The sequence below is a fragment of the Notolepis coatsorum genome (genome assembly GCF_963971535.1).
Source record: "Notolepis coatsorum genome assembly, chromosome: 4".
Lineage (NCBI taxonomy): Eukaryota > Metazoa > Chordata > Actinopteri > Aulopiformes > Paralepididae > Notolepis > Notolepis coatsorum.
Window position 1 is genome coordinate 110,726,890 of NC_140168.1, and position 24,452 is coordinate 110,751,341.

Here is a 24,452-nt window from a genome sequence, read left to right on the forward strand (position 1 = left end):
GACACAGGAGCGGTGGGCAGACGGGGTTCATTAGAGTTCAGCTGGAGACCGTGAGCTGACACAGGAGCGGTGGGCAGACGGGGTTCATTAGAGTTCAGCTGGAGACCGTGGGCTGACACAGGAGCGGTGGGCAGACGGGGTTCATTAGAGTTCAGCTGGAGACCGTGGGCTGACACAGGAGCGGTGGGCAGACGGGGTTCATTAGAGTTCAGCTGGAGACCGTGAGCTGATACAGGAGCGGTGGGCAGACGGGGTTCATTAGAGTTCAGCTGGAGACCGTGAGCTGACACAGGAGCGGTGGGCAGACGGGGTTCATTAGATACAGGAGCGGTGGGCAGACGGGGTTCATTAGACACAGGAGCGGTGGGCAGACGGGGTTCATTAGATACAGGAGCGGTGGGCAGACGGGGTTCATTAGACACAGGAGCGGTGGGCAGACGGGGTTCATTAGACACAGGAGCGGTGGGCAGACGGGGTTCATTAGATACAGGAGCGGTGGGCAGACGGGGTTCATTAGACACAGGAGCGGTGGGCAGACGGGGTTCATTAGACACAGGAGCGGTGGGCAGACGGGGTTCATTAGATACAGGAGCGGTGGGCAGACGGGGTTCATTAGATACAGGAGCGGTGGGCAGACGGGGTTCATTAGATACAGGAGCGGTGGGCAGACGGGGTTCATTAGACACAGGAGCGGTGGGCAGACGGGGTTCATTAGATACAGGAGCGGTGGGCAGACAGGGTTCATTAGATACAGGAGCGGTGGGCAGACGGGGTTCATTAGACACAGGAGCGGTGGGCAGACGGGGTTCATTAGACACAGGAGCGGTGGGCAGACGGGGTTCATTAGACACAGGAGCGGTGGGCAGACGGGGTTCATTAGACACAGGAGCGGTAGGCAGACGGGGTTCATTAGACACAGGAGCGGTGGGCAGACGGGGTTCATTAGATACAGGAGCGGTGGGCAGACGGGGTTCATTAGACACAGGAGCGGTGGGCAGACGGGGTTCATTAGACACAGGAGCGGTGGGCAGACGGGGTTCATTAGATACAGGAGCGGTGGGCAGACGGGGTTCATTAGATACAGGAGCGGTGGGCAGACGGGGTTCATTAGATACAGGAGCGGTGGGCAGACGGGGTTCATTAGACACAGGAGCGGTGGGCAGACGGGGTTCATTAGATACAGGAGCGGTGGGCAGACGGGGTTCATTAGACACAGGAGCGGTGGGCAGACGGGGTTCATTAGATACAGGAGCGGTGGGCAGACGGGGTTCATTAGATACAGGAGCGGTGGGCAGACGGGGTTCATTAGACACAGGAGCGGTGGGCAGACGGGGTTCATTAGACACAGGAGCGGTGGGCAGACGGGGTTCATTAGACACAGGAGCGGTGGGCAGACGGGGTTCATTAGAGTTCAGCAAAATGCATGATTTTAAACTATCCCGATACGCCAAAAAAAACTAAAACGACAAAAAAAATCTCAACTCATATCTGTTGTTGTCTTTGTGGTTGAAGTGAATGTCGTAAAACAGACCGTTGATGAGATGATCACGGGTCGGTGAGATATGCGATCACTGGGAGTGACGACTGCTTAGACTCGACACCTGACTCGTTTACTAGGCGAGCTGCTGAGGGGAAGAAACTCGGTCTGTGGCGGGACTTTAGTGTCTTGGGCAGCCGTGGCCGCCTGCCGTGGGGGAGCAGGGTGAAGAGGCCGTGACCCGGGTGGGCGGGGTCTGCCATGATCTTCCTCGCCCTCCTCAAGGCCCTGGTGGAATGTAGGGACTCGAGGGAGGGAAGGGGGCAGCCGATCACCCTCTCCGCCGAGCGTATCACCCGCTGCAGCTTGGCCTTGTCCCTGACCGTGGCTGCAGGGAACCAGGTGATGATGGAGAGGGTGAGGATGGACTGGATGATGGCGGTGTAGAACTGGACCATCATGGTCCTCGGCAGCCTGAACTTCCTCAGCTGACGTAGGAAGAACATCCTCTTCCGGGCCTTTTTGTTGAGAGCGATGGTGTTCAGCTCCCATTTCAGGTCCCGGGAGAGTGTCATGCCGAGGAAGCGGCAGGACTCCACAGAGCAGCGCTCGAGACTAACAACGCCCCGTCGTCCCGAGAATGATCAAATATTGATTTGGGACGAACAGAAATCCTTGCCGGGACACAAACGGGACGAAGAGGATTATTTTTTCCACAGGAAATGTCAATTAGCCGAATGTCAGTGCGCGCATATATCGCTGTCAAACGGTGCACGTCTCGTGCTGACTGTTAGTTGACACAGTGAGTGACAGCTGGTTGACAGTCGCACGAGACCACTGTACAAGAACCACGAAAATATCAGAATGTTATCCAAACAAAATAAAATGCGCTATACTGGCATCCTCTCAGTGACGAGAGCACCGCAAACATGCTGCGCTATTTGAAGAGGATGAACACAGACACAAACTGACCAACAGGGAACTGCATCCAGCAATACTACCCCTGAGTCTAAGGCTACGTTTAGACAAGCGTTTTGTGAACAGAAACCGCAAAAGTCGTCTTGCGGTTTCACTTTTAATTTTGCGTTTAGACGAGCGTTTTGGGGTGGAATTCTCTGTGCAGACGAGGCTGTAACGACGGAGCCCTGCTGTCACACGATTGGCGCATATGTCACATGACGTGCTGTGAAGACCCGCCCTACTCTGCCTCTGATTCGCAGACTGTGGATGGGGAATGTGATTGGACCAAAGCAGAGTCACTCACAGACAGTGGGTCCACTCACAGACAGTGGGTCCACTCACGCCGCGGGACAGATTCTTGTGTATTTAACCCTTTCACTGCCACACGACAGCCGGTTGTGTGATAGTAAAGGGTTAACCTTCTGTCGTGTGGCAGTGAAAGGGTTAAAAGTACTGCTATAACGCTACGTTCAGAACACAGAACGGCGCGGGCCAGTCGAGGCACCTGCTGGCCCTGTAATTGGAATGAGTACACTTTAAATCCTTTAACGAGGATCCATTGGAGGGCAAGTCTGGTGCCAGCAGCCGCGGTAATTCCAGCTCCAATAGCGTATCTTAAAACTGGACTGATTCTTGTGTCTTTAAAAGTACTGCCAATGTAGCCTTCAAGTGATCTCCGTTGATTGTCAGACATACTTGCTTTGTTTACGTCTCGGCTACTGGCGCTTACCTGCTACCTGTGACGTAAGCAGTACGCGCGACCAGAGCCGTGACAACCCTTTCGTCATCGTTTTAACAGATTTATACGGTTTGATAGTTTAGACGAGAGCGCAAAGGTTTTGCGTTTCTAGGAATTCCACCCTGGAAGGTAGTCTCACTTTTTTGCGGTTTCACCCCGTAAAAACGCTGTTTCCGTATAAACGAAAGGCACATCCGTAAAAATATTTTTGCGGATTCACCTGCTAGCGTTTCCGTCTAAACAGGGCCTAAGGTAAGGACACATTTAAATCACAGAAGTGTAATGTTAGTCTATTCAATATTGGAACTGTATACAGTTATCGACGCATTCTAGTTATAGCTGCTTATTGCTAGCTAACGTTACTGACTAACGTATCAGACTGCGACTGATTAATCCATAGTTCACACTATTTTATTCTTATTTTAGTCCTATTGACCTAAATGTTTATTGTTGTTCAATGTGAGCGATAGTCTGCTCTGTAGTGCCGAATTTCCCTCTGGATTATTAAAGGATTTCTATTCGATTCTATACTAACACGTAATGTGTGTGTACTACCATTGCGAGTTAATTGGCATAACGTTACATTTATCTAAACAAACACGGAGAAATAGACGACAGGCTATAGGCGAACTTTACTTAAGCTACACGATGAATCCATAGTTCACACTACGACAGTGCTCTCGTGACTGAGGAGAGGATGGCCCGCCGGGAATCAGCCAGTTATCAATATCGTAATGGCCAAATGACCAGGAGGACAGCGCCATCTAAGGGACATGTTTCAACTTTCAAGTGTCATTACTTTAGTTATCAAAGGTGGAATCTCTGGACATAAGCAATGACATTATATAGTTTAAAGCTAAACTACGTTTTTCTTTCTTGTTAGAAGAGGGATAACTTATTCAGTTAGATTTGATTTGATCTTTATTTATCTCTAACATTTTCAACCATAAACGCACACATTTGTAATAACAAAAAAAAACTAAAACGAAATAAAATACAAATACATTTAAATATATTTTCCTATGGAAGGAATAATCAACATAGCTCAAGACAAATGGTTTTGTTCGAGAAGGGACAGAAAGAAGCAAAGCTTATCTGGTCCTTACAATATCATATTAATATGTAATAAGTTATCTATCAATAGATAGTTAACTAACGTAACTATTAATCAAAGTATCAGAATGTTTATAGAAATTCCCGCGGGCCATCCTCTCCTCAGTCAGAGCACTCGAATATGCTGCGCAGATCATTGTCAAGCGGTGCGCGTCGGTCGCTTGGTTCACAGTGGCACGACTCGCGACCACTGCACAGTGACGAGACCCGCGAAAATATCAGAATGTTTCATAAAAATTCCCGCTGTACTGGGCATACGTACTGTCAGTGCGCATCTCGTGACAGCTGTTGGTGGCTTAGCGCAGCCAGTTACCGGTCATCAATATCGTAATGGAAAAAAACGACCATAGGGACAGTTTAATTAAACATTTGACTGGGCGGCTAAGTGGCGCAGTGGGCAAGGCGCTCGCCACTAACACAGGAGATGCTGGGTTCGAGCCTAGCTCTCGGCGTTGCTACCGGCTTGGCTGGTCGTTCATACTAATACAAATGGCAGTATTAGAGGGTGGGAAAGCTGGTGGGTGGGGATCGGACGTTGTGGACAGCGACTCCTACAGGTCGGTTGGTGCACCTGCGCAGCAGAATCAGGAAGCAACGGGGGCGGCGTGTCCCTCCCACGCAGACCCTCGCCGCTGAGAGATCGCGCTGTGCAGGTGAAAAGATGCGACGGCTGCCTCAAGTACCGGAGGGGACACGTGATGCAAGGCTTCGTCCACATTGCAGCCGACCTGTGGGAGGCATGGCCTAACAACGTTCGAGACAGGGGAGGGTAGAATTGGACAATACGAAATTGGGGACGGGAGAAAAATAGAAAAATGGGGAGAAAAAGTAGATAAAAAAAAATTTAAACATTTGACTTTGTTGGATTGAACAAAATGGTAAATTGGGCCTGTTAACCTACAAGACCATGCATAGACATTCCATTACAACCATTTTGACTCTAACTGAGCAGTGGGGCCATGGCAGCCCGGCAGGGCCCGACTCTAACTGAGCAGTGGGGCCATGGCATCCCGGCAGGTCTAACTGAGCAGTGGGGCCATGGCAGCCCGACTCTAACTGAGCAGTGGGGCCATGGCAGCCCGGCAGGGCCCGACTCTAACTGAGCAGTGGGGCCATGGCAGCCCGGCAGGTCTAACTGAGCAGTGGGGCCATGGCAGCCCGACTCTAACTGAGCAGTGGGGCCATGGCAGCCCGACTCTAACTGAGCAGTGGGGCCATGGCAGCCCGGCAGGGCCCGACTCTAACTGAGCAGTGGGGCCATGGCAGCCCGGCAGGGCCCGACTCTAACTGAGCAGTGGGGCCATGGCAGCCCGACTCTAACTGAGCAGTGGGGCCATGGCAGCCCGACTCTAACTGAGCAGTGGGGCCATGGCAGCCCCGCAGGGCCCGACTCTAACTGAGCAGTGGGGCCATGGCAGCCCGACTCTAACTGAGCAGTGGGGCCATGGCAGCCCCGCAGGGCCCGACTCTAACTGAGCAGTGGGGCCATGGCAGCCCCGCAGGGCCCGACTCTAACTGAGCAGTGGGGCCATGGCAGCCCCGCAGGGCCCGACTCTAACTGAGCAGTGGGGCCATGGCAGCCCGGCAGGGCCCGACTCTAACTGAGCAGTGGGGCCATGGCAGCCCGGCAGGGCCCGACTCCAATTCTGAATTGCCAAACATCCATAATAACATCATACTGTACATGTTGTTTTAAAAGTTTATTATCTTTGTGCTTACAATAATCAAAAGGTACGGTACACAGTTGGTCTCACCCTCTGTGCCATTATCAGCACAAAATATGTCCCCATAATGATCAAATCGACGTTGATAGATTATATATATTTAATTTTTTTTAAGTGACGTTGGTCGCTCCAATTGGTTGACTATAACAGCACCGTGACCAAATATCCCTATACTAGCACCTTGTTAAATCTTTTTAATCATAATTATTCTTGTGAAATCTTTCCACCTGGGAGCCTTAGGGCCAGGCAGCGTCTGGCAGGGTGTCCAGCTCAGCAGGGCCTTCAACACACTGAAGCCTCGCCTCATCAACAGCTCCTGTGAGTTTGTCTCGGAGAGCGGCGTTCTGAAGGCAACCTCCACACTATTCAACATATCCAACTGGCCAGGAGACGCCACCTATCTGGCAACATTTGGCACAGCTGAGCTGAATGCCCTCATGGAGCATTTCCATCCGGTTTCAGAAGAACGTGAGGACTTTGAATCGGTGGAGGCAGCTAGGCGAGAGTGGCTTGACCTCGAGGTGCTCATTGGCCGCCGCTACAGGCACCTTGATTCCCAGGTGCTGTGGCAGCGGCTGATTCAGGGTGCCATCGGAAGGGACGGTCAGTTCCAGCACATGCAGGTGCTTGCAGAGATCAGCCTCGACCTCCCCATGAGCTCCTCTTGTTGCGAGCGCGGCTTCTCCAGCATGGAGAGGATAAAACCAGACTGGCGGTCCTGCCTCTCCAACGAGATGCTCAACTGCCTCCTGCAGACATGGGTTCATGGCCCTCCTGCAGACATGGGTTCATGGCCCTCCTGCAGATATGGGTTCATGGCCCTCCTACAGATATGGGTTCATGGCCCTCCTGCAGACATGGGTTCATGGCCCTCCTGCAGACATGGGTTCATGGCCCTCCTGCAGATATGGGTTCATGGCCCTCCTGCAGATATGGGTTCATGGCCCTCCTGCAGACATGGGTTCATGGCCCTCCTGCAGACATGGGTTCATGGCCCTCCTGCAGACATGGGTTCATGGCCCTCCTGCAGACATGGGTTCATGGCCCTCCTGCAGACATGGGTTCATGGCCCTCCTGCAGACATGGGTTCATGGCCCTCCTGCAGATATGGGTTCATGGCCCTCCTGCAGATATGGGTTCATGGCCCTCCTGCAGACATGGGTTCATGGCCCTCCTGCAGACATGGGTTCATGGCCCTCCTGCAGACATGGGTTCATGGCCCTCCTGCAGACATGGGTTCATGGCCCTCCTGCAGACATGGGTTCATGGCCCTCCTGCAGATATGGGTTCATGGCCCTCCTGCAGACATGGGTTCATGGCCCTCCTGCAGACATGGGTTCATGGCCCTCCTGCAGATATGGGTTCATGGCCCTCCTGCAGACATGGGTTCATGGCCCTCCTGCACAGCACTATGACTCTGTGGAAGCCGTGACTAAATATGGTGGAGCAGTGGCTGCAGGTCACGAAGACTGAGCTCTCTCCTCTATCTCTATCTCTATCTCTATCTCTATCTCTATCTCTATCTCTCTCTCTATCTCTATCTCTATCTCTATCTCTATCTCTATCTCTATCTCTATCTCTATCTCTATCTCTATCTCTATCTCTATCTCTATCTCTATCTCTCTCTCTCTCTCTCTCTCTCTCTCTCTCTCTCTCTCTCTCTCTCTCTCTCTCTCTCTCTCTCTCTCTCTATCTCTCTATCTCTCTATCTCTCTATCTCTCTTTCTCTCTTTCTCTCTCTCTCTCTCTCTCTCTCTCTCTCTCTCTCTCTCTTTCTCTCTCTCTCTCTCTATCTCTATCTCTAAGAAAGGCGTTTAAACTTTCAATTGGTTGTTTTGTTGTTATCCGTTGGTCTATTGTTCAAATAAATAATTATTTCAAATAAATACAATTATCTATTTCCTAATCATTTGAATGGTGTTTCTTCTAAGGCAATAACAACTATAGACGACAAAACCAAAGTAAAGAAACGACATTCCGATTTTTGGGACGGTTTACATTCACTTTGGGACGGTTAAAATTGTATTTCGGGACGCTTCTGGGACGGTGGTGAAAAAAGTTAGTCTGGAGCCCTGCCACAGAGGCCACCGGGGTGCCTCCCAGAATGATCTGGGTGGGGGGGGGGGGCTGCCTTCCGCCTGAAGTCCACTACCATCTCCACTGTTTTCTGGGCGTTGAGGTCCAGGTTGTTGCAGCTGCACCAGCTCAGCAGCCTCTCGATGGTAGGGGAGACAGGGTTACCACTGGGGACCGGGGGGCGTCTATGCCAAACGCAACGCAGTTCGGTTTCCGGGTTCCTCTGATTGGCCGCGACGCCCACGTGACCCGCGCTAGCACGCCCCCTTATCCACCGCTGCCGCTGCAGCTCGCCTGTGTTGCAGCGCGCGCGGCAGAGCAGCTTTGACGCTCGCTTCCTGAGTCAAGAAACGCGCCACTCTGAGTCAAGAAACGCGCTGTTGGTAACATCACCCACTTCAATGACAGAGCTCTCTTGTTTAATAATATTGTCGCACCGCCACTCTGAGTCAAGAAACGCAGTCATCTTAATATGCTGCTTATGCAGTTATCAGCTGTATTATAAAATACAAGCGTTTCTTGACTCAGTGGCGCGTGTGGCGTCGCGACAATATTATTAAACAGCAGCAAAGCGAAAGTCTCAGGAAGCGAGCGTCAAATTGAAAGCGAAAGTCAAGTCCATGCCGCTCTGCCGCGCGCACGTCAACACACAGGCGAGCTGTAGTGGCAGCGGTGGATAAGGGGGCGTGCTAGCGCGGGTCACGTGGGCGTCGCGGCCGATTAGGCGAACCCGGAAACCAAACTGCGTTGCGTTTGGCATAGACGCGACCGGGGGGGGGTGATTGTGGTCTGGGGGTGTGAGGAAAGGGGGCCGGGGGTTCCTTGTCAAACCTGCAGTAAAATTCATTGAGCTCATTATTCCACATAACTGGAGACAATTTGTTTCTACACAGTTCTCACTTCGCTGCCATCTTTTATTTTCTTCGATCGCTATGTATGGACCCATTTCGGCGAGCAGAGATGGCCAATTCTCATCCATATATTTAAAAACAGGAAAACTACAGTTGGTGAAGAACAATCTGGTTACCACGCAAGTAATCACAACTCATTCCAATAGTGTATTCTGCCTGTGGCGAGGTTTTAAGAGTGACTGGGCTCTTCCACATCTGTATGGCTTGTATTAAATTAAAGTCGACCAATATATCATCCAATTCCTGAGCCAACACAGAGTCCTGACCCCAAGCATCACTAGTACTGGTCAGGAGACACGTGGCACTACTGTCAGTTTGTGGTCATTGGAAAAATATTATTGACATATAATCCATTTTTCTCCATTATCTAACATGCTTCTCTTCCCTTTTGTTAATAATAATCAGCAAATCGGGTCACTTTGCTTTGATTTCTGGCTCGTTTGTTTTTTGGTACCTGGGAGTACCCATCTCAAGCCTCGCCCTCTTTTCTTGATCCTCCAATCGCAACTGTTGCTTCCATCAAAGTTTGTCTTAAAGGGATTTTAGTAAAGCACATGAAAAGGCGATGTAGATTTGAAACTCAGCGTGATAACTCAACCCGTACCGCTTGCAGGGTTCCTGAAGAGCCGGGACCGGGCCCACCAGAAGTTTTACTGCCAGCTGACCAAGACTCAGATCTTCATCCGCTTCATCGAGGAGTGCACCTTCGTCAGCGACAAGGACACGGGCCTCGCCTTCTTCGACGACTGCATCGAGAAGGTGACCTCCGGCCCTTGATATAGCACACGACCCAGTACCAGTGTTAATTTTAATGTATCCTTTTTTCTTTTTTTTTTATATTTTTTTATTATTGCAAAACAAAAATTATTAAAAGTCAGTACTCAACACATAATGCATAATGAAACTTTCAGTCAAGGTGGTTAAAATTACATGCAAGTACAGAAACAAGATAAAACAAAAATAGTCTATAATAACATTTTAACCGTATACAGTGTATATCCAGCGAAATTACAATTATATAAATGTTAGTATAGAATATACTCCTAATACCTATTTTCTAAAACCCTACACACATATGCTCCAGCTCGAACCCCCCCCTCCCGGACCCCCCCTTGGATAGTACCTCCATTATCCCTCACTCCTAACCAGACACTACCATTATAAGCTAGCTTTTATTCTCTCCACCACTTCTAACCACATTGACATTTTGGATTCGTTGAGACCCAGAATTCTTGCTGTAGATATTTCTTGATATATCACATCGAGATATGTAAGAAACCAAACTTTCCGGCAAATTTTTTCCGGTTGAAACCAGCGTGATGCGATCAGCTTTTTAGCTACTGTGATACCCGATAAAACCAATCTCTTTAGCTGAGGATTCACTGCAAACTCAAAAACATCATTCAATAGTAATACCGAGGGGTGTACAGGTATATTCCAAGATACGAGTTTTGATAATTGATGGGTCACATCTTTCCAGAATGCCTTAACTGGTGGGCAGTCCCAATACATGTGCATAAATGTTCCTTCGTCCCCATTTGTACATTGGGAGCATTTGGAGTCTTGTTTAAGCCCCATTCTGCACAGTCTTATAGGAGTCAAGTATGTCCTGTGAATATAGTTAAGATTGATTTGTTGATGGTCCGGGTTCCTTGATGTAAGTCGGACATTTGCCCAGGCTCCTTGCCAATCAAAGTCATTTTCCAGGTCTGGTATATCCCTCCTCCAGACAGTGTCTAGTTGAAGGGTTTCATACGAGGACGTTAGTAATTGATAATAAAAACCTGATACAAAACCTCCCAATGTTTCTCTTTCATAGAAAAAATTGTGGTATCTGTGGTGTTCAATTGGTATGAGTAATTTTTTTTTTATGAGTAATTTGAATGTATCCTGTGTACTTATTTGACATCATTCCTAATTATTACCTCGGTATCTTTGCATTTATATTTTCTTGTGTATCACTGGTGCTACTGCTGTGACGACTTCCCCTCAGAGAGGAATGAAGTACCTATCTACCTATCCACCTATCTACCATCTACCTATCAAGTTAACCTATCTACCTATCAAGTTAACCTATCGATCTACCCAGTGTTTCCCCTGAAAAAATATTCAACAGCGGTGCTGTGCTGCGCGCACTCTGCCGGAATCCATATTGGCGCACGCTGCCGGAGAAATAACTTAAAACTACCTTAGAATTGTTCGAGATAGGTTATCATGTTCATGTTCATGGAGGCGTGTGCGTGTGCTAGGATGTTTGTGGTGTCCGCTGACACTAGAAGTGCTCTGGAGACCCAGGTAGCTGCATATTTGTACACTGCAAAAAAAGAAATCTTATCAAGTGAAAATATCTTGTATTTGGTACAATAAGTCCAATATTGAGTAGAATTATCTTGAATTATCTTATTCCACAGATACTTTTGCTTATTTCTTTCTTGATTTTTGTCAATTTAATCTTGTTTTCTTAAAACAAGATTAAATTTACCAAAATCAGAAAAAAGCTAAATTATCTGCCAGTGGGATAAATTAATTCAAAATAATTCTACTCAATATAGACTTATTGTACCAAATACAAGATATGTTCACTTGATAAGATACTTTTTTTTTGTAATCAAAGTAAATGTCAAGATTAATGACATGCAACACTTGTACACTATTTGTATTGAACATAGATATAGATGATTTAATAGATAATATAAATACTAACATACTAACTGTCTAACATACACAAATCATAACACTACAACAGCACTTTACACCTAAGAAGTCTCAGTGGCATAGGCTACATTCTGCCTTAGAGCATTTCATTTTCCTGGGCTTTTGAAAGAAAAGCTCCAGGGCTCTTTGGTGGGGAGTTCACTGGTAGGTTGATGCTGAGACGCATACAAGCGGCCAGATGGTCTCCCTGCTGCCTGTTCCTCAGGTCAGTCTTTTACATTAAGCACAGCCGGGCGGCTACGTGGCGTAGTGGACAAGGCGCTCGCCACGAATGCGGAGACGCTGGGCTCGCCTGTTCGAGCCCAGCGCTCCACATTGCTTTCAGTTTAGCTGGTCGTTCATACTAATACACATTGGCCGTATTAGGGGGTGGGAAACTGATGGGTGGGGATCGGGCGTTGTGGACAGCGACTCCTACAGGTCGGTTGGTGCGCCTGCGCAGTAGAATCAGGAAGTGTCGGGGGCAGCGTGAGCCTCCCACGCGTTACTCTTCGCTACTGAGAGATCGAGCTGCGCAGGTGAAAAGATGCGACTGCTGTTACCTCGAGTACCGGAGGGGACTTGTGCTATGTATGACTTAGTCCACATTGCAGCCGGCTTGTGGGAGGCAAGAAACAGCGTTCGTGACAGGGGAGGGTTGAATTGGATGATACGAAATTGGGATGGGAGAAAAATATAGAAAAATGGGAGAAAAAGTGGATAAAAAAAAATACATTAAGCACAGCCCAAATTAAATGATAAAAAAAAGTATATATATATATATTATAATTTTTTTTTTATATATACTTTTTTTTTATAGTCTAGTTCATAGCAGCGGCGGTTCTAAATTAACGTATCAACCTATCCACCTATCCACCATCTACCTATCAAATTAACCTACTTATCTACCTATCCACCTATCCACCTATTTAACTCTGTGTCCTCCGACTAGCCAGAATTTAGCTGAATTCTTTACACTTTTCTTTCTTTAATTCACTTAGCCCCCCCTCCCCCTCCCACCTTATGAAATTGCCTTTGTTAGATGTGTTTCATTGGCAGAATGAACATTCCTCCACTGGGAGAAGTGAGGAAGGATTTCCTCTGATTCAATCTTTTCCTCTCGCTGTCTTTTCCCTCCTCAGCTTTTCCCCTCAGATAAAGGCTCCGACAAGGGAAGCAAGGTAATCACTTTACTAGCCTTGTTGTTGTTGTTTTGAGATATGTCTGTCTGTCTGTCTGTCTGTCTGTCTGTCTGTCTGTCTGTCTGTCTGTCTGTGTGTGCCTGTCTGTCTGTCTGTGTGTGCCTGTCTGTCTGTCTGTCTGTCTGTCTGTCTGTCTGTCTGTCTGTCTGCCTGTCTGTATGTGTCTGTCTGTCTGTCTGTCTGTCTGTCTGTGTGTCTGTCTGCCTGTCTGTCTGCATGTGTCTGTCTGTGTGTATGTGTCTGCCTGTGTCTGTCTGCATGTGTCTGTGTGCTCAGTGTGTCTGTCTGTCTGTCTGTCTGTCTGTCTGTCTGTCTGTCTGTCTGTCTGTCTGTCTGTGTGTCTGTCTGCATGTGTCTGTCTGTGTGTCTGTCTGCATGTGTCTGTCTGTGTGTCTGTCTGCATGTGTCTGTCTGTCTGTCTGCCTGTCTGTCTGCATGTGTCTGTCTGTCTGCCTGTCTGTCTGCATGTGTCTGTGTGCTCAGTGTGTCTGTCTGTCTGTCTGTCTGTCTGTCTGTCTGTCTGTGTGTCTGTCTGCATGTGTCTGTTGTCTGTCTGTCTGTCTGTGTGTCTGTCTGCATGTGTCTGTCTGTGTGTCTGTCTGTCTGTGTGTATGTGTCTGCCTGTGTCTGTCTGTCTGCCTGTCTGTCTGCATGTGTCTGTGTGCTCAGTGTAATTATCCAGTGCAGTGATCCTCCAGGTGTTCAGTCTCCAGGACCGGTGCCAACGGGCCCCCAGCAGTGTATAGCTCCTCCTCCTCCGCTCTCAGACTCCACTAAGGCTGAGACCATATGGCCATTTGGAAGAATAGATAAATCGGGACAAAAGTATCGATAAATATTAGGGATGTCCCGATCCGATCACGTGATCGGGATCGGCGCCGATCACGTGCTTTTCAGAGGATCGGGGATCGGGAAAAAATACTAATAAAAATCGGCAGTCAAAAAAAAAATTATTCAACAAACATGACCATGTCCACGTCTTAAACTCATACAGAGGCCTTAGTTTTGGTTTTAAATTACATAGAATATATCATCATTAATGTATTTATTGTCACACAGAGCAGAATAATTGTCCACAACAAACACATTCCCTTTAATTTACACCGTTGCAACAAACACATTCCCTTTAATTTAGACCGGTGTTCTGCCACAACAACACGTCGCTCCCGAAACACGGTTAATATCCACTGACTTGAGCAGCTAGACTTAATGTCAGAGGTTTGGAACTAAGCATTTTAAAATAGAAAGTCAAGCCAGTTGCAATGTTTGCAAGGAGGACAGGCTGGAGGCGAAGTTTTCAGACTAACTTTTCACCTGGAGGATAACGTCAATTATTTGCTGTGACTGAGGATTATCGTCTGCGTTTCAGACCAGAATGGACCATTACGTAAGTCGAACACTGAATGTATACTAATGTGCAAACATATATTGAAACTTTTAATATTTCTCATATGAAGCAGAAGCACATTTCTCAGGGTGAATGTAATAACAAACGCCTCCGCGCTCGCGCCCCGGACTATAGGCAACAGAGGGGCTTGTCTCGCTCCGGCAGTTTGACAAAAATGCGTCAAAATTGATTACTAAAGTGAAAGATCGGATCGGAAACGATCGGATCGATAGATATTTAAAATCACATGATCGGGATCGGATCGGGAGCAAAAAAAGGCGATCGGGACATCCCTAATAAATATCGTATAATAATAATCATATTATTAACACATTGACCGCCAGCAGCAGGGGGCGCTGATCCCCCTTCAGCACCAGGTCTTTATTCAATGGATATAGTTTAAGACTGCGACATTTGCGAGTGCTTAAAATATATCTTATATTATATCTATGGGTCTCATAACGCCGTCGACTGTCAGTGAGTTGCTTCCAGTCAACATGCCCAAAACAGATTGTTTTTTCATCCGTACATTTCCGTTTTATACCGTTTTGAATAGAGTATGGTTTGGGTGCTTTTGAGTAATTCCAGGAAAAAGACGAGAAAAAGGCATTTTAGTGTAATCCAGTCATCACGTTGTAATTTTTCGGCTGATTATCTAATCATCCTGAAATCAACGCTAGATTATCATTATTATACCTCGTCGTGCATACATAAAATAGCCCTCGTAGTGGTAACTTTGATCGCGGTAGAAAGAATTATCAGATCAACGCAAGGTTTCATATATAGAGTCCTTACCTGGTATCCGATGTAATGCAAAAAAAGAATCCAATTATCTGATCGCCATTCCAGTTATCCACAGCGATCATGTCCCCGACATTACCGAGCGTTACACACGGACGGGCGGGCGGGGTTAGTATTCCATGCCGTCGTTGTAAAGGCCTGGCTCGCCTGAGTATTTAAACCCCGCCCGCACGGCTCAGATTGACTCCTAAAACACACCAGCCCATTTCCAATGGGATGCAATAGCTCCGCATGGCAGTAGAGGGCGGTGTTGACCGTCTGCCAGCTCAGACAGGGTCTGAAGTAGGGCTGGGCGATATAACGATAACGATAAATATCGCAATATATTTTAATAATCGATATCGAATATCGAAATTTAAAAAAAAATCGAAAAATCGTTTTTTTTTTTTTTTTTTTTTTACGTGCAACAGGGCAGTTTTAAAACCAGAGACAGTGGACAGACTTGTCTTTCTTGCCTGCAACTTAAAGTAATGGCTTTGCTTGTCCAAATGACAATACTGACCAAATTCAGATTTCTTTTTCTCTTGTCCATTTATTTTGTTTGCTTTCTAATTTAAAATACATTTTGAAACCGTCTGTACACAGTAGGCTATGTGTGCTAGCAGAACTAGACTCCAGTCACGAGTCACGGTGCACATGTGCGGTGGTTTGTCCACCAAAAAAGCGCCAAAAGATCGAAAATAAACTAGCAGAGCCAGAACTGTTCAACTCCTCTGGAGCCACAGCCAGCAGAGAAGCCGGTTTACTTTAGCTTTTAAACCAGCTGCAGCCTGAAAACTGGAGTGTGAGGGGCTGTAACACTAAAGATGGCGGCAATGACAAAGAATTGCTGCAAAATAAACATACATCAACAAACTTTTTTTTTTTTTTTTTTTTTTTTTTATACTTATAACAATTCGATAATTATCGATATCGAGAAATAAAATAAAATTATCATATCGTTATCGCGATATGATTTTTTTCCATATCGCCCAGCCCTAGTCTGAAGGGTATACCAGAGGCTGCAGCTATGAATTATGAATAGATATAGCGAATAAACGAAATAACGATCCCAAAAACGAGTTAACTAGTTTCTGGCGCTGAACGCATGGCGGGCAATAAACGAGTTAACTCGTTTTTGGCGCAGATTGTGTTAACAACAAATGTATGTTTATTTTGCAGCAATTCTTCGTCGTTGCCGCCATCTTTAGTGTTAGAGATTTCCCTGTTCAAAACGACCACAGTGATCCTTCTCATGTTACAGTCGGTGGATGTGATGGAGGAGTGCGCTGCATGTTGAGTGCATGCAGAGTTGCAATTAAATGAAATGGGGATGTTTTAACTAAAACATGCCACAAGACCTAGTATTTTAGTATAAAGTTGAAAAAAAGAAATATATATAAGTGGTCTCAGCCTTAGACTCCACAGAGACTACATGTCCCCCCCCCTGCAGGCGGAGGGTGAGGGGTCGGAGGACACCAGGCTGATGGAGCTGGACGAGTCCCAGAGGAGCGAGCACACCGTCTTCGTGATGCCCCCCGAGCCGTCTGCGGAGGACGGGCCCGAGCCGCCGCCCCGATACAGGTGGGTCAGGGGGGGTCGTATAGAGGAGGGCTCGATACAGGTGGGTCAGGGGGGGTCGTATAGAGGAGGAGGGCTCGATACAGGTGGGTCAGGGGGGGTCGTATAGAGGAGGGCTCGATACAGGTGGGTCAGGGGGGGTCGTATAGAGGAGGAGGGCTCGATACAGGTGGGTCAGGGGGGGTCGTATAGAGGAGGAGGGCTCGATACAGGTGGGTCAGGGGGGGTCGTATAGAGGAGGGCTCGATACAGGTGGGTCAGGGGGGGTCGTATAGAGGAGGGCTCGATACAGGTGGGTCAGGGGGGGTCGTATAGAGGAGGGCTCGATACAGGTGGGTCAGGGGGGGTCGTATAGAGGAGGGCTCGATACAGGTGGGTCAGGGGGGGTCGTATAGAGGAGGAGGGCTCGATACAGGTGGGTCAGGGGGGGTCGTATAGAGGAGGAGGGCTCGATACAGGTGGGTCAGGGGGGGTCATATAGAGGAGGAGGGCTCGATACAGGTGGGTCAGGGGGGGTCGTATAGAGGAGGAGGGCTCGATACAGGTGGGTCAGGGGGGGTCGTATAGAGGAGGAGGGCCGCCGCCCCGATACAGGTGGGTCAGGGGGGGTCGTATAGAGGAGGAGGGCTCGATACAGGTGGGTCAGGGGGGGTCGTATAGAGGAGGATGGGCAGTTAATCAAAAAGAAATCGCGATCTCCATTCATAGACCTATGCAATCTCATTTCTAAATGATGAAGATTTTTTTTTATTAAAAATAAATATATATATATTTTCTTTTACTTTTTACTTTACTTTTTTAAATGATGACGATTCTGACTTGAGTTATTTTGTATGTTACAAGAGACTTTTAAGTTTAAGTCAAGCACTTTGATATATGTTTAAGTTTAAGTCAAGCACTTTGATATATGTTTAAGTTTAAGTCAAGCACTTTGATATATGTTTAAGTTTAAGTCAAGCACTTTGATATATGTTTAAGTTTAAGTCAAGCACTTTGATATATGTTTAAGTTTAAGTCAAGCACTTTGATATATGTTTAAGTTTAAGTCAAGCACTTTGATATATGTTTAAGTTTAAGTCAAGCACTTTGATATATGTTTAAGTTTAAGTCAAGCACTTTCATATATGTTATGTTGTCTGTTTAAGAAAGAGTGCAATAAATGATTTGATTGAAAAAATAAGAATCGTGTGAGAGAATCGTGATCTCAATTCAAGAATCGCCCAGCCCTGTGTATGTGTATGTCACATGTACACACTCACATTAAACAAACACTCACCTTACCACTCACTTTATTCACTTTAGACACTTTAACACACTTTATATTGATCTATTATTAAAGAGATTTGCACCACATTCATACCTCATTTGCACCCTACCCCAAGTTTTGTACCTCTGCATTCTACCTCACTTGTTACTCATTTTACTCTGTATTGTATATTGTATGTATATTGACTTTACCTACCTTTTACTTAACATTTTTTAAAATTACTTACTTTCTTTTTACTGTATATAGCACACTCTCAGGGGCTCATACAGAATAATGAGTTATTATCCGGTGGGCAGGTAGTTACTAGGTTATAATGCTGATATGGCTACTACCCTATCAGCGCTGCGAAGCAGGAACACCAGCATCACGGCATTCTGTCAGGCTTTGCACCTCCTGGTGGCCGATAACAGAACAGCACTTCCACGAGAAATGTCATTAACTCCTTCAGGGCCAACAGCGCCCTCTGCTGATGCCCTTCTGGGCCAACGCAGTATCCAATGGACGAAAGGACTTATTTGCGAGTGCATAAAACATATAAAATATAATGTCAATAGGTGGCGGCTACGTGGCGCAGTGGGCAAGGTGCTCGCAACGAATGCTGGAGACTAGGCTCGAACAGGATGCTTCCTGTTCGAGCCCCGCTCTCCACATTGCTTTCAGTTTAGCTGGTCGTCCACAGTAATACACATTGGCCGTATTACGGGGAGGGAAACTGAAGGGTGGGGATCGGGCGTTGTGGACAGCGACTCCTACAGGTCGGTTGGTGCGCCTGCGCAGTAGAATCAAGAAGCGACGGGGGCGGAGCCCCTCCAAAGCCCAGACCCCCGACGCTGAAAGATCGAGCCGCGCAGGTGAAAAGATGCGACGGCTGTTACCTCGAGTATCGGAGGGGACTCGTGCTATGTATGACTTAGTCCACATTGCAGCCGGCTTGTGGGAGGCAAGAAACAACGTTCGAAGACAGGGGAGGGTTGAATTGGACGATATGAAAATTGGGATGGGAGAAAAATAGAAAAATGGGAGAAAAAAGTGGATCAAAAGAAATATATAATAGCAATAGATCTAAATAACACAGTGGTCGTCAATGAGTTGCTTCCAGTCAGCATGCACAAAACAGATAATTTTTTCATAGATACATTTCCATTTTATACCGTGATGAATATGAATATATTTCTAGAGCGTTCTGTCTCATCTCAATAAACTCCAGCAAATCGAGCTTAAATGTATTTCCTTAGAAATCGTGCCATTTGTCGCTTGATTTATGAATCGTTTTCAAATAAACGCTAGATTATCGCTATTATATGTGTATTTATGCACGAAGAGCATCTGATGTCATGCAAAAAGATTAATCCAATTCTTGATCGCCATTCCAAATACTGATCGCGTTTTTTGATCCAACGTTATATCCAAAAACGCATAGATTCACGCTGCTCCCAGTCCCCACAGTCAATGCAATGGTATCCAGCTACATCCATGAGAAGTCAAACCTGGACCGGACTAATTTTTTTTGCTGCACAGTCCCAACCAATCCAATGATGTGCAATACCATCCGGGAGACGATAGGCGGCGGTATTTGCCCTTTGCGAGCTCAGACCCATTCTCAATGATAACGTCAGGCTCGATGGATGAAAAATGAATGGATATCGCTAATAAAAGAAATATGGATTAAAACACGGACTATCTCGGGTTTGGCCTCCAGTGAGTTAACCATATTGCCACCGGTAGAACGGCTGAGGGTCAATCAAATGCAGAGGACAGATGTACCCCGGGCATTAATGAGGGTTCAGGGGGTGGTCTCTTGGGCTGCCCAGGCTCATTAATGAGGGTTCAGGGGGTGGTCTCTTGGGCTGCCCAGGCTCATTAATGAGGGTTCAGGGGGTGGTCTCTTGGGCTGCCCAGGGCATTAATGAGGGTTCAGGGGGTGGTCTCTTGGGCTGCCCAGGCTCATTAATGAGGGTTCAGGGGGTGGTCTCTTGGGCTGCCCAGGCTCATTAATGAGGGTTCAGGGGGTGGTCTCTTGGGCTGCCCAGGCTCATTAATGAGGGTTCAGGGGGTGGTCTCTTGGGCTGCCCAGGCTCACTGGCTGCCAGGCACATTAATGAGGGTTCAGGGGGTGGTCTCTTGGGCTGCCCAGGCTCATTAATGAGGGTTCAGGGGGTGGTCTCTTGGGCTGCCCAGGCACATTAATGAGGGTTCAGGGGGTGGTCTCTTGGGCTGCCCAGGCTCATTAATGAGGGTTCAGGGGGTGGTCTCTTGGGCTGCCCAGGCTAATTAATGAGGGTTCAGGGGGTGGTCTCTTGGGCTGCCCAGGCTCATTAATGAGGGTTCAGGGGGTGGTCTCTTGGGCTGCCCAGGCTCATTAATGAGGGTTCAGGGGGTGGTCTCTTGGGCTGCCCAGGCTCATTAATGAGGGTTCAGGGGGTGGTCTCTTGGGCTGCCCAGGCTCATTAATGAGGGTTCATAAACGCCTGACCTTTAGTGGATATTCCTTACCATCATGTCCATTATGGAAAAACCCTTTGCTCTCTGCAGGAGGTAAACTCCTTAAAAATAATGTATGGCAACAACATAATATAACACAGGTGGGCCAAGTGATCAAAAGGGGAAATATGATACCTTTTAATGAACTTAAAACACAGTTTGGGCTGAAAGACACAGAATTTTTATCTTATTTACAAATACAATCGGTTATTAAATCATTGTTGTCTAAAGGCATAGCTATAGGAACAAACGGAGTCATGGAAGAGACATTAAGGGGAATTACAGGCAGGAAAGGCATTGTTTCTGCAATGTATAAACTATCATGTTCAACCACCCCTGATACCAATACCCAAACTAAAGTCCAATGGGAGCGAGACATGGGTATATCCATATCTGAAACACAATGGGAAGCAGCACTTAGGAATAGTACAAAAATATCAAAATGTGTTAGATATAAAATTATACAATTAAAGATACTACACAGGGCCTATATAACACCCTGTACATTGAATAAAATGAATCACACCCTACCCAAATTGTGCTGGCATGGGTGTGGAGTAGAGGGTACGCTCATGCACTTGCTGTGGCACTGCCCACTTGTTAGGAAATTTTGGTTGGACATTGCTGAGGACCTGTCAGTTACTCTCCAAATTGACATTAATCCTTGCCCTATAATGTGTATATTGGGTGTAAAAATGGACACTGATCAAGCAAAGATTGTAAATAATACTGTAGCACTGGCTTTTCTAGCATGCAAACGGATTATTTTAATGAACTGGAAAGAACGCAAACCGAACTGCTTCAGTATGGAGAACTGGCGCAAGGACTTCATGGACTTGCTATCGATGGAACAGGCTGCTCTGTCTCTTCAAGAGAGTGATAGGCCCGATGGCCTTCAAGGTCCCCTGAACTTTATTAGATCACTATCTGGAATAAGTTTGTCTACTGAACCTTTGTAACGCTCTGCAACCCCCCCCCCCCCCCCTCGCCCCTTGTTGTTATTGTTATTATTATCATTTCTTGTCTTGTTTTGTCGTGTATGTATTGTCTTGTTTGAGAAAAATTAAAAAACTTTAAATATCAAAAAAATTAATGAGGGTTCAGGGGGTGGTCTCTTGGGCTGCCCAGGCTCACTGGCTGCCAGACACAGGCACACAATGGGGAGGTGTAGTCTGACGCCACTTTAGTTTCCCCCGCGCTCCACCCGTATAGGGATTTATCATCAAATGTATTATCGGCTATTGTAATAATTCTGCCTCATTAACATTGGCAAGCTTTCCATTTTTCCACAAAACGAGTTCCCTTCTATCACTAACATTATTGTTTAAAGGGGCTATGTATTGCTATTCCTAGCACTATTTGGGCAACTTTACACAATTCCTGTTGGTCTATTGAAGACATTTGTAAGGTTTTTTTCAAAAAAATGCATTGTTTTATATTTCTAATCAAGTACTCAAAACCATAATTTTTCAGCCTCAAGAAATCAGGCTGTTATGGCCTGGCTCCGCCCATAAGCACTTTGAGTGACAGTGTTACACAAAGTCTGCACTGGTAGAGGGAGGGAGGGAGGGGGGGGAAGAGAGAGAGAGAGAGAGAGCGAGAGAGGGAGGGGGTGGGAGAGAGAGAGAGAGAGAGAAAAAAAATACAGTCCGCCGGCAGCTTGTGGTTTTTTTTTTTCTTTCTTTCAATCTCCCGTTTGCGTGTGTGTGGCGCGCTGCAGGTTACCCCCCCCCCCCCCCCCCCCAAGTGCTCTCTATCTCTCTCCCTCTCTCTTCCTTTCTCTCCCTCTCGAGTATGAGGAAATGGTTTCGCTGTGTACAGTCGGTCTAGGTAGAATGGGGGCGGGCATTAGCTCCAACCACAGAGCCAATCGCATCACTGTGCACTACCCAGCGGCCATATGACGCGTATTGGCCGTTCAAAAAATATATGACCTGATTTACTAGACGACAAAAGGGGCTGGGCTGAATCTGAGCAATCCGCCAATATGGTATTTAGACCCTAAAACACATTGATACGAACTCCTATTACTATAATACAATGCTAGAGACTGAAAAATGACATTTATAATACATAGCCCCTTTAAAGGTCAACCTCTACGTTGTATTTTTGTTCAATAAACAATGTGGACTAGGCCAACAGTGGCTTTCATGAAGAAGGGAAAAAATAAGTATTGAAATTGACCCAGTTTTAGCGTTTTTATCAAAACATTTTGTCTGCCCAACACAATCAACATGCACATGCATATTTTAATCAATGGTTTATAACGTGCACGTGTAATGTCGTCACAACAGGTATTGGTCACCAGGGGGCTCACCAGGGGGCTCACCAGGGGGCGCTGAGAGTCACACAGCTAGTGGCAGGCAGAGAGCATTGCTACCATAGATATATGCTTGCTACTACTAGCCGAATGGAAATGTATCTGTTTCACCTCACTATTGCTCCGTGATTATAGCCATCCATCCATCTCTAAAGCTAACCACTATTTGTAAAAGCCACAACCACGTTACCATATTTGTAATAATGTAAATCATTGTGTCGTTGTACACATAGTGTTTATAACGTTAGTAGATAACATAGCTTAGCTTGGTAGCTATTGTGCTAACAACATATCCCGACATCCGGCTTGCTGGCCGGCATGAACGGCCGACCCAAAATGGTTCTCTCCTCTCTGTACACCCCGACCCGTCCCCACGGGTGCCCTGCCGGGGGGCCCATGGACGCGACGGCGGCGGCAGCCGCAGGGCGCCCGAGCCCGCAAAGGCTAGTGTTACACGATAGCTATGAGCTAACTAGCGCTGCGGGCTCCGGCGCGCCGCCGCTGTTGTAGAGTCCACAAGCTTCACTCGGTGCATCAGTCACGAAAGGGGCTATGATGAGCTTGGCAAGCCAGAGTAAAACACAGTTTTCATTCAATCAATCAATAACAACATTAACCAGACTCTCGTTGTGTCTATTATGCTAACGCTAACGTTACCTCATTGTGTCTATTCTACACAGATAGCCTCTCGTGTCTATCTGCTAACGTTAGCATTAGGCTAACTAACGTTACGTCCCTAACCCCCAACAACAAGCGTAACTAATCAGCGATCTTTTTGTCAGACTAAACTCTCCACTCGGTGGCAAATTGTGTTGATGTCTGTTTTGTTTCATCAATAAATGAGGCAGAATACACAGTGACTGTATCCTTTTTTATTGCACTTGTTTCTTGCTGCAAACAACAAACATACAAAAGACATCCTACGCGAGACATCAAAGATGGCGGCGTTCTGTTTTCGTTCAGACTCCCCAAACAGTGACGTCACCGTGTCTCTCTTCTGACCAATCAGTGGTCTGCAGTTTTTCACGTGTCATTTCTGGAGCTCTCATGCTGATCATCAGCAGCCCTGCCTCCCCACACGGAGACAAACTGAGTACTTTATTTTAGTGGAAAAGCAACATTAGATTCGGCTCATTAATATGCAAGCCACACCTGTTGTGACGTCGGCGTTTGATAAGCTTTTTTGATTCGCGCGTGCATGTTATTCGTGCGTGGACCTTTTTAACTCTTTCAGAGTGGCATTTCCGGTGTCAAATGGGAAAAAATAAATAATGAAATTATATACCAATGATGTAAACTACCCATAATTGATCAGTAGGGTTTAACCTAGAGGTTGGGCTTTAAGCATTTTTGGTTGAAATAGTTTGTTAAAAGGTTGTTTAATTCATTGTAAAAAAAATAACTACACTTACAGTACCAGTAGCCTGTCGTTCAGTGCTGTCGCCTAATACACGTCACAGCCATTGTTTCTCAGTGAACGAAAACATAAACGTTGTTATTTTTCTACTTTTGCGAATTGTTTCATGTTGAGCTATAGATTGTGGATGAATACACACAGAAAGGTACACTGTGCCAATGTTCATGCTTTATTTGTTTTAAACGAGACGATTTAGAAATGTGTCCATTGAGAATACATTGCAATTTCAAGTGGGGTGGACCGGCCGGAAACAACAATGACGTAACCACTACACCTCCCTATAGACCAGGAAGTAACCACCACACCTCCCTGTAGACCAGGAA

At 46.7% G+C, this 24,452-nt stretch overlaps 1 protein-coding gene across 1 annotated transcript in view; it reads left to right on the forward strand.

Annotated features, from left to right (window-relative positions):
- Window positions 1-24,452, forward strand: part of LOC311226654 (DENN domain-containing protein 4C-like) — a gene marked incomplete at both ends in the record, with an annotated part of 92,932 nt that overhangs the window by 24,873 nt on the left and 43,607 nt on the right. The window contains 3 exons of the mRNA XM_084312071.1: window positions 9,614-9,759; window positions 12,837-12,875; window positions 16,517-16,647. Coding sequence (XP_084168197.1) covers window positions 9,614-9,759; window positions 12,837-12,875; window positions 16,517-16,647 — 316 coding nt within the window. The remainder of the gene's footprint in view (window positions 1-9,613; window positions 9,760-12,836; window positions 12,876-16,516; window positions 16,648-24,452) is intronic.